General features: G+C 34.9%; 1 protein-coding gene across 1 annotated transcript; it reads left to right on the top strand.

The window, feature by feature from the left end:
- The first annotated feature begins 1868 nt into the window (after positions 1–1868).
- On the top strand, positions 1869–8909 carry LOC127834199 (uncharacterized). Its single transcript, XM_052359847.1, has 4 exons — positions 1869–2471; positions 6248–6496; positions 7058–7325; positions 8868–8909. The coding sequence occupies exons 1-4, from the start codon at positions 1879–1881 to the stop codon at positions 8907–8909; spliced, it is 1152 nt and encodes a 383-aa protein (XP_052215807.1). The 5' UTR covers positions 1869–1878.
- Positions 8910–10752: the final 1843 nt, after the last annotated feature.

Genomic DNA, 10752 nt, shown 5'->3' with positions numbered 1-10752 from the left:
GCCCACTCTCCGATGCGTTCAGATTGGAACACAATTTGACAGGTCGCGAAATTATGCAAAATTTACCTTAATCACCTTCTAGCCGTACAGGATCCACTACCGTTGTTTTTAATACGACTCAGAAAGACAATAAGGATTGAAAACTTACTAATTGCCATAAGGAATTGCATTTGTAATGTGTAGATCCTCCATTAGTTCGAATTAGTTTTGCTTTCGGGGCTCATTACGGAATGTCCAACGACAAATAGCCTCATTTACTAAAAAGCGGTGAGCGGGTAAAAACATAGCCGTCTACATCATGCCTAATGTTTTGTTGAGAATGTTTAAAATACAAGTCTTAGTCCTGGTGTAATCGCTTTTAGAAAAATGATGACCAGGTAAGTTCTACTTTTTATGATTTATTTACACTATAACATGAGCTTAAAAGCTTAAACATGTCTCTGTTGTAACACGTACCGCATGGGAATTGATTTGGTTTGAATTTTACATTGCGTCAACCATGTCAACAGTGTACTGCAGTAGTCACTAGTCAGTATATAAATTCTGTATATTGTGATGTCCGGCTCATTAATGATGGAGGAAGGCCTAAATCATTTACTTAGATAGGACGGTGGTCCAGGGATATGAACTCGGGATACGAAAATTATGGGTTTGAGTCCCGTGAAGAGCTGGACGCAGCCAATTTAATTATCTAAAATTACTGCCAAACCCTTTTTCAATTATACAGACAGCTATGTAGCTCAGAGATATATAAAGATCAAAATAAAATGGCATAAGTGGATTAGAGTCAGAAACTGATATGAGGGTGCCATACCCTAGCTCTTTATATGAAATGTACCTGAAATGTCTTGGTTCTTAAGCATGCTCTGTGCAAAACACAGATACATGGCAATGGGCAACCCTCTGGGTTTTATACAAATTCTGGTTGGGATGTAAACATGGAAATCGTCTCTGAAAAACCCACGGACATGATCGGGATTCGATCCTTAGACTTATGGATTGGTGGTCAAGCGTAGTAGGCCTACTGGTTATGTATCAAGGTGGAAGAATAGAGAGTGATAGTATTAATTTGGGGAATTTATTTCACAATTGGACACATACTATTTAATAAATGATATCCTTTATCATTTCTCTTTAATCGTTTGGTTTTTGAGTACACAATAATGTATATTATTATTTAATAATTGCAAGAGTTAATTGTCAAAAAGTAAATATACAAATGCGATATTCAAAATTTGATCATGCAGTAACATATCAATTTGTTATGGCAACAACTTTATATTGTTACGGGAAAACAGGGTCAAATGCGTATAGGGTTGTCCCAGATAAATGAAGCTTATCAGTAACGACACTATCCCACGAATGAATTTTTGTAGGAAAAGATTTCCTTCAAACGAAGTTAACATGAAAACGGAAAATGTCATCCTTATTAGTCTGTGCAGACTGCACACGCTAATCTGGTAAGACATTATGCACATGCATTAAGCTGTGTTTTCTCAGAATGAGGCTAATTTATTTATTCTCAGATCACTTTGTTTGCATAAATGATATGTTTTTGAGTTACCATATTTTGAATTGCATATAATTGTGGTTATTAGGAAATGTTCCTGGGCAAGACACACTTCCCTAGCCTTGTAGTGGTTGGCAATTCAGAGATCATGAATAAATGATCTGATGCTGCAACATAGCTGGAAAAAAATGTTGAAAATAACATACAATCTCCATACAATTATAGAATTGTAGCTGTATGATGTTTTTATAGTAACATTTTATCTTTATCATTTTCTTTTCAGTGAAGAGGAGCAAGTAATTCAAATCTAAGATCTGTGTCGCCATAGGGAGCTGCATATAGCACAATCCCTAGAAAATCAAAGGACAATGGATGTATTGTCGCAAACTGAGGAGGCTTTAAATGATCTGCTTCAACTGTCAAGCTTTGTATCAGTTGAGAACAGCCTGTTTCTTGTTGAAGAGGCATTGCAATGTTTGGTGGATAATCCTCAAGAAAATACAGAAGACTCTCTGTTTAGGGTGGAGAATAATACTAGAGGAGAGAAATATGAAATTCCAAGAGAAACTCTTGAAAGCCTTATCCATAACAACTTGAAGGTGAGGAAAATTGCAGAACTTCTAAATGTAAGTAAGCGAACAGTTGAAAGAAGAATGAGTGAATATAATTTGACCATTCGTCAAAGTTATAGTCGAATATCTGATGAAAAACTAGTGTTTGAAGTGTCAAAACTATGCCATGAGCAACCTAATGTAGGATACAGAACAATTCAAAGTCTTTTGCAGACTAAAGGACTTCGGATTCAGAAGAACAGAGTAAGACAATGCGTTAAGGACTGTGGCACTTGTGGTATTCTGTTAAGAAGAGTATTTTTGTCATCTTCAAGGGTGCATAGAAGAACTTACAGCGTATCTGGTCCTCAAGCACTTTGGCATATCGATGGGAACCATAAGCTTATAAGGTATGTTTTAACTTTTTTACAGTTTGCATACTTGAATAGAATCAGTGTATACACTCATGTTCATGTTTAGGAGCATGATTCATAAACAACATCATAATTTACACAGATGTACATGTTACTTTGTAGCATCTATGTATGACCTATTGCTGGGTTTAAAATTAATGGTCATTACAGCTTATTAATCCATACAAAGCCCTATGTACTTGCTTTTAAGATTTTAATGATAATTGATATTTGCCAGTTTGTCCATGAATTTGATAGTGTTGCACACTAAATGTCATCATTATATATCAGTTACTTTTACTGAATGGAATTAATGTAGCTATTTATTTTACTATATGGACTCAATGATACTGGTAGGTCCAATTCAAGTGATATTTGGTGGTATTATACACATATGATTATGGAAATGATGTGAACCGTATTGCTTTGTTTTTGTGTCTGTTGAAGGGGGGCATTTCTGAAAATGTATTGCTTACATCTGATCTATGGGAATATTTGCAAATATTTCTAATATCTACATGTAGCGGACTAGCGGGGTTTGTGTAGTGACACAAGTGGTTATAGTTTCCAACTTTTATTATGTCTCCCACTATAGTAGTGGGGGACATATTGTTTTTGCCCTGTCTGTTGGTTGGTCTGTTGGTTGGTTGGTCTGTTGGTTGGTTGGTTTGCGCCAACTTTAACTTTGGCAATAACTTTTGCAATATTGAAGATAGCAACTTGATATTTGGCATGCATATGTATCTCATGAAGCTGCACATTTTAAGTGGTGAAAGGTCAAGGTCAAGGTCATCCTTCAAGGTCAAAGGTCAAATATATGGGTCAAAATCGATCATTTGATGTACACTTTTGCAGTATTTCAATATTCAAGATAGCAACTTGATATTTGGCATGCATGTGTATCTCATGGAGCTGCACATTTTGAGTGGTAAAAGGTCAAGGTCAAGGTCATCCTTCAAGGTCAGAGGTCAAAATTATGTGGACAAAATCGCTCATTTTATGAGTACTTGTGCAATATTGAAGATAGCAACTTGATATTTATCATGCATGTGTATCTCATGGAGCTGCACATTTAAAGAGGTGAAAGGTCAAGGTCATCCTTTAAGGTCAGAGGTCAAATATATGTGGCCCAAATCGCTTATTTTATGAATACTTTTGCAATATTGAAGATAGCAACTTGATATTTGGCATGCATGTGTATCTCATGGAGCTGCACATTTTGAGTGGTGAAAGGTCAAGGTCATCCTTCAAGGTCAAATATATGGGTCAAAATTGCTTATGTAATGTCACTTCTGCAATATTGAAGCTAGCAATTTTATATTTGAAATGCATGTGTATCTCATGGAGCTGCACATTTTGAGTGGTGAAGGGTCAAAGTCAAGGTCATCCTTCAAGGTCAAACGTCATATAGGGGGACATAGTGTTTCACAAACACATCTTGTTTTAATTATATAATTGATGATGGTCAATGACAATTTGTAGAAAAACCTAAAGATAGTAGGTTTAAGCAAATGAAAATGTTTGTTCCTCTTGCAAGGTTTAGTATGAAATGAATCCAATGTTTCAGATATATAAAACCATATTAAAAAAGATGTATTTAAATTTGAATTCAGATCACCTAAAAGCATGCACCATTAATTTTAAATATAGCTCACTCATTCCTCACCATTCACCCATACTGAATCTGTCTCACACTCTTGATTGGATAAGTAGTTATTAGAGGATTTGTGTTTGTGAATACCCTGTTACATACTCCCTCTGTTGAGTATTTAATTGCTCCAGACATTTCATTTTATTTGTATACATGAAACACACAAATTTAAATTAAGTAATATATTCTTACTAGAATACTGACTTTAACCTATACATGTTACAGTAATTGAAAATTAAAATTACTGCATACACTTTCCACCATAGTAGACGTTGTTTACAAGGACTGGGGTGTTTAAGTGTGTGGGAAAATTATAAAGATTGTGACCTCTATAATGCCTGAAACAGCTGTTCAATCTGCTGAGGTTTGACCTAGTTATCAGTCAGACGTAAACAGATGGGCTCTAGAATCATGTACAGGGAAAATGGGATCAATTATTCAACTCAGAAGGTTGAATTGAAATACACTCCATAATTGCAATAAAAATTTATAGATTTAAATAATAAAATTACTTAAAAGAGCCTTTATTCAATGATGAAGTTATTGCCCACTATATGTATACGGTTATTGATTATTTGAAAGTCATTTACAAACTTCTCTTTATCAGATATCATGGTATTAACATTTAATACTTGTGATTAACAGGATAAAAATTTATACACAAGTGGAACATACACAAAATAATATTCATCAGGTTTACATGAAAATCATTTGAAAATATAAACCTGAACAAACAAACTTGATTAAAAACGCACTCAATTATAAAATAGGCTTAAATATTTTCAGTAGAATTAAACCTGTAACATATGCTCAAAGATTATTTTTCTTTATACCTCAGTTAGACAAAGTGAATTATTGGCATGACCCATTATCCATATCTAGAAACCTAGAAGGTTTAAGCAAATGAAAAATACTTGTACCTTTACCTCTTGCAAGGTTTAGTAAGAAATGAATAAAGTGTTTCAGATATATATAAGTATTGATGCAAAGCATCATAGGGCGTTGGGAATTTCAGTGTCAAAGGCACTCAATGAAGTTACATGGAAAGATTTTTTTATTACTGTAAATATTAATATATTGGACGATTATTGTAAACATAATTAAAAAAGATACTGGTATAACCATTATCTATGATGTTGTGTTATAGCCCCCAAATAACCATTATCTATGATTTTGTGTTGTAACCCCAAAATATTTCATAGTTCATTTTAATTACATTTGTTTATTTTTTTATTACTGGCATCCGTGTGCAGTTGTCATAAATGGAACAGAACTGTATAGGTTTTAAAAAACCTGCTTCATCTTGTAAGCGTTATTTCATATTTTTCTTAAATTCAAGAGGAGATGATTCTGAACTTATTCTTACGTTGCTCATTTATGATAGGGTTGAGTACTCATTGATATGAACAAGTTTTAATGTGTTTACGAACCCCCCCCCCCACCCTCTTACACATATATTTCATGGGCATAATAATAACAAACAATGGTAACAATAAAACATCATATTTATTTAAACTAAAATGTCTACATCAAAACAAAAAGTGAACAAAAATAAAATAATTTGATTCTACTGGGCCTCGAACAATGGGCCTCTCAAATGTGAACCACTATGAAAGATTGACAACAAAAATATATACATTGATCCGTAAAATAAATTCTTCTCCCATAAGCGAAAAAACGTTTTACATACTAGTCGCCACACTTTAGAGCGACGCCAAAAAACCATAAAGATGTATCAGAATTGAGCTCACCTTAAAAGCATGCACCATTAATAATATAGCTCACTCATTCATCACCATTCACCCATACTGAATCTCTCTCAGCAGAAAAACATATTAAAAGCAAATATTTGTTGAATACTCAATCAATTTTATAAATAATACCCAATGTTTATAGTTGCCAATACCCAATTTAAAATTCTGATACCCAATTCTGTTCAAATTTAATATCAAGGACTAATATGCATTTAAACATTATTTGTAACCTTGTCATATGGTCTAGTGTGTAAAAAAGGTCTGCTTTAAGACTTATTTCTTTAACAGTGGTTTATTAATGAGAGAAATATGTCATTCATGATAAACTGTGCTGGAACTATTCTATAACATTGATTGGTAAATTTCAGGTGGAGGCTGGTAATCCATGGAGGTAAAAATGGGTATTCCAGACTACCAGTGTTCTTGAAAGTTAGCAACAACAATCGTTCCGACACTGTTCTTTGTGCTTTCATAGAAGCTGTTAATGAGTTTGGCTTACCACAAAAGGTCCGTTTAGACAAAGGTGGAGAGAATGTAAAAGTTGCAGAGTTCATGCTTCAGCATCAAACTGGAGTGCCCAGATGTTTTATTGCTGGAAGATCTGTTCATAATCAGAGGTTATTATTTCTCATACTTACGCAATTTACTATATGTTACTGTTTATTGTTTTGCGGGTTCTGCTTGTCTCAATGTTAAGGGTTATGGATATGTATCCCAGGGGTCCTGGGTTCGATCCTGACTGGTGGTTCTGGGATTTGTTTTGGATGCGTCCTTCAACAGCCCTTGGGCAGGCTAGTACTATTGAGTCCCTCAAAGCAAGAAGTGTGAATAAGTGATATTTGGCAGTTATATAACTGGAATACTGTTGACATGCATTAAAAAAACTATCCAATCACCTCTGCATATATCACACAGTAACATTTCATTCTGTTTTTGTAAATATTAAATTACAAAAAAATAATCAATAATGTACATATGAAATTTATAAAGGCTTGGGAATCTGATTATAGTGATCAGGGATCTTTATTTATTTTGTGATTGAAGTAATGACTCACTCTCCCTGCTTAGGCATTGAAATATTTCTCATTGCATGAACCAATTCAATGAATACATGTATCCCTGTTAATATATACTGAGGGATGACACCCACTCATAATATTGATTTATTGCTTTGATAGGATCGAGAGATTATGGAGAGAGGTGTGGAATGGCGCTACCAGTCTGTATTACTCCTTGTTCTACAACATTGAAGATGAGGGAATTTTGGATGTTTCCAATGAGATACATATTGCTCTACTTCACTTGGTCTTCTTACCAAGAAATCAATCCCACTTGGATAGGTTTGCAGAGGCATTGAGAAGGAGAACACCACGGACTGAAAATAAGTGCACCCCTATCCAACTATGGATCACAGGACCAAGAAGCTACTCATCTGATCATGAACAGGTTCTTTCAACAAACTTTACCTTTAAAAGTAATCGTACAAAGATTCAAAAACTATTGTTTAAAGTGGCTCAAAAGAAAACATGTTTAAAATCACTGGAAGGAAAAATGAACAAATCTTTATGCAAGTAGCATTTTTTAATGAACTTTAAACTAGTGCAGTAATCTATAATTATTTGAAAAAAAATCATATGTATAACAATGTTGCATTTCAAGCAAACATATTTAAACCAAATGTACTGCGGCATATGAAACTAATTTTTATGTCCCTCAGTCTATACTGGGGGACATATTGTTTCGCCCTGTCTGTTTGTTGGTTTGTTTGTTGGTGTGTTTCCATCAAACTTTAACATTAGCCATAACATTTGCAATATTGAAGATAGCAATTCTATATTTGGCATGCATGTGTATCTCGTGGAGCAGCACATTTTGAGTGGTGAAAGGTCAAGGTCATCCTTCAAAGCCAAATGTGCAGCTTCATGAGATACACATGCATGCCAAATATGAAGTTGCTATCTTCAATATAGCAAAAGTTATTGCAAACTGTTAAAGTTGGCGCAAACAGACAGACCAACAGACCAACAGACCAACAGACAGGGCAAAAACAATATGTCCCCCACTACTATAGTGGGGGACATAAAAAGCTCCGCTTACAGCAGCCATGTTTATGTTTGCTAAAAATTTCTTTAAAGAATCTGAAATGGGTATACCCAAATAGCCTTTCCACCAAATGGCAATGAAATCAGATGTATGGTTTTGCTGAATATTTTTTGTAAAGCTTGAATTGTGTTATATATAATAAAAATAAGCCCCAGGTCACAGGTTAGCAAAAAACTGTTTTTGGACACGTGACAAAATAATTTATTTTAGGAAATATTTATTTTAAGGGAGATGCAGATGCGTATGGCGTAAACTTTCAGCAGGATCAATTATCAGTGCACCCAGACTCAGTGATAGTTCCTGAAGGCGTGCCTTTTCCTGGCAGAAACTTACAACAAATTCAACATATTGTTGAAAAAGAGTCTGACTGCTTTGGAATATATGCATACAAATGATCTGTAATGGATGTTCATTAAAAGTGAACTTGTATCCGTAATAAATTGTAATTGGTGCTGTGCAATTAGAACAAAGTGTAGCACGCTGTGATTGATACATGCCATAAGACCCAAGTGTAGCCCGCTGTGATTGATACTTGCCGATAGAACAAAGTGTAGCGTACTGTGTTTGATACTGATCCATTAGACCCAAGTGTAACACGCTGTGATTGATACTGTGCCATTAGACCTAAGTGTAACGCTCTGAGATTGTGCCATAAGACCTAAGTGTAGCCCGCTGTGATTGCTGATAGAACAAAACGTATAGAGCTGTGTTTGATACTGATCCATAAGACCCAAGTGTAGCATGATGAGATTGGTACTGTACCATTAGACCAAAGTGAAGCGCGCTTTGATTGATACTGTGCCATTAGACCAAAGTTTTATACACTATGATTGATACTGTGCCATTGGACCTAAGTGTTATGCGCTGAGATTGCTACTGTTCCAGTGGACCAAAGTGAAATGCGATGATTTTGTTACTGTGCCATAAGACCAGAGTGTAATGCACTATGATTGAAACTGTGCCATTAGAGCCATGTTTAGCGCACTGAGATGATACTGTTCCATTAGACCCCAAGTGTAACACGCTTTGATTGATACTGTGCCGTTTGACCTAAAGTGTAGCGCGCCAAGATTGCTATTTTGCAAATTACAGCCTGCCTTGCTCAACAAGTCAGGGCAATGCTAAATGAGGCTGTTGACAGTCTGTTTTTAGGTCCAGCAGTACAGACATTTGCAGTTTCTCGGAAGGAAACTAGGTTACAGTTGGATATTTTGTGATCTGTCAATAAATAAGGTTAACTATTTACAAAGAAAAACACAATTTGTTAATTTTAATCCTCCGCCGAAGATGAAGGAATTATTTTTTGGCATTGTCCGTCAGTCTTTCAATCAGTCCTTCTACCTGTCTGGAGCTGTTTCACAGTAAATGTTATATGGAATCAGGCCTTTTTCTGTCTATTTTGGGAAAAAGTATCAGCGAAATTGGGATTTTTCGAGTCGCAAAATCTTCCAAATTGAGAAGAATTTTCAACAACAAAAGCATTTTTTGGGCAGGGGTTTTCCAGGCATTTTGGATAAAAATCATATAAATTATGGTTATATATTTTGTAGGTTGTTTAAAAACTAATATTGAGATATAGAGTCTAATAATCATAATATTGAGATATAGTCTAATAATCATAAGTCACTTCTTTGTAAATATTTTTTTTAATGGGATTTTTTTTAGAATTGGGAAAAATATGCATATTTGGCATTGGGAATGGGTCCGACTATCGGACCCGTGAGATATGCAGAAAAAGGCCTGGGAATTCAATGAAACTAAATTTGGAGTTATGCCCCCTTATTTGATCAAAGTAGGGAGCTGTGTCACATCAACCTAGTATTGCGCGTAATTTAATGATCATTCTGGAATGGTGCACGCGTAGGTTCTGTCGGGATTAACTTGGTAACCCCAGAGTAACATGAATGACCTATTTATAGATTGAACTTGAGAGAAAGTCTGTCTGTCAAGAGCTATTTCTTTGTAACCATTACATGGAATTTCATGAATCTTACAAGCAAATTTGATGAAATGAAATGAAAACATCCTTCAGTTTCAATCAATTAAAGGGAACAACTCTGAAATTACCAAATCCTCCTAGAGAAACTAATTCAATTACATGTACATTTAATTTGAATTTCATTACATTCCATGAAACATGGCAGACAGATAAAATTCACAATATTATTCAATTAAGCGGCCATAACTATAGAGCTTGCAAGCGTACCAACACAATAAGATACTAAAAATCTATTTGAAATTTCATGACATCATACACGTTTTTTTAGAAACTGCTCAAGACAGAAACAAAATTCAATTAAGGGGCATATCTCTTGTAAACCAAGTTGATCCCAGCATAATTTATGCATTCACCACGGCAGAATGATTATACACATTTATGTTTTAGTTTCATTAAATTATATGCAATAGTTACTGAGAAACAGCTCTAGCTGACTAAATTCGGACAATTTCAATTAAGGGGGCGTTACTCTGGAATTACCAAGGCACTAGTTAGAGCAACACACTTTGAGAATGTGTTACTGTGAAATTACATATACCTAGACAATGGTGGACTGTTCAATACGGTGAATTGAATTGGGCTTTGGTTGGCTTGTGTTATGTTTATTAAAGTTGCATCAATTGCCACAAGTATCATTTAAGGTAGCGCACCTCTAATGATTTCCCGCGATTTATTTTACGATCATTGCCGATCTTCAATGATCGCTTTTTTCCGAGAGATGAATTTTATTTTTTTCAAACTTCGAATTTTGATACATGTCTAACTTATTCA

The sequence above is a fragment of the Dreissena polymorpha genome, chromosome 6 (genome assembly GCF_020536995.1).
Source record: "Dreissena polymorpha isolate Duluth1 chromosome 6, UMN_Dpol_1.0, whole genome shotgun sequence".
Classification (NCBI taxonomy): Eukaryota; Metazoa; Mollusca; class Bivalvia; order Myida; family Dreissenidae; genus Dreissena; species Dreissena polymorpha.
The sequence above is the reverse complement of the archived record's forward strand: the minus strand, read 5'-3'. Positions and strand labels throughout refer to the sequence as shown.

What these genes read in the sequence shown, in the direction of transcription:
- LOC127834199 (XM_052359847.1), top strand. Translation starts at nt 1,879, where the DNA reads ATGGATGTATTGTCGCAAACTGAGGAGGCTTTAAATGATCTGCTTCAA. An exon ending in AGATCTGTTCATAATCAGAG is followed by an intron (nt 6,497 to 7,057) that starts GTTATTATTTCT and finishes TTGCTTTGATAG; the next exon opens with GATCGAGAGATTATGGAGAG. An exon ending in ACTCATCTGATCATGAACAG is followed by an intron (nt 7,326 to 8,867) that starts GTTCTTTCAACA and finishes CTACTGTTCCAG; the next exon opens with TGGACCAAAGTGAAATGCGA.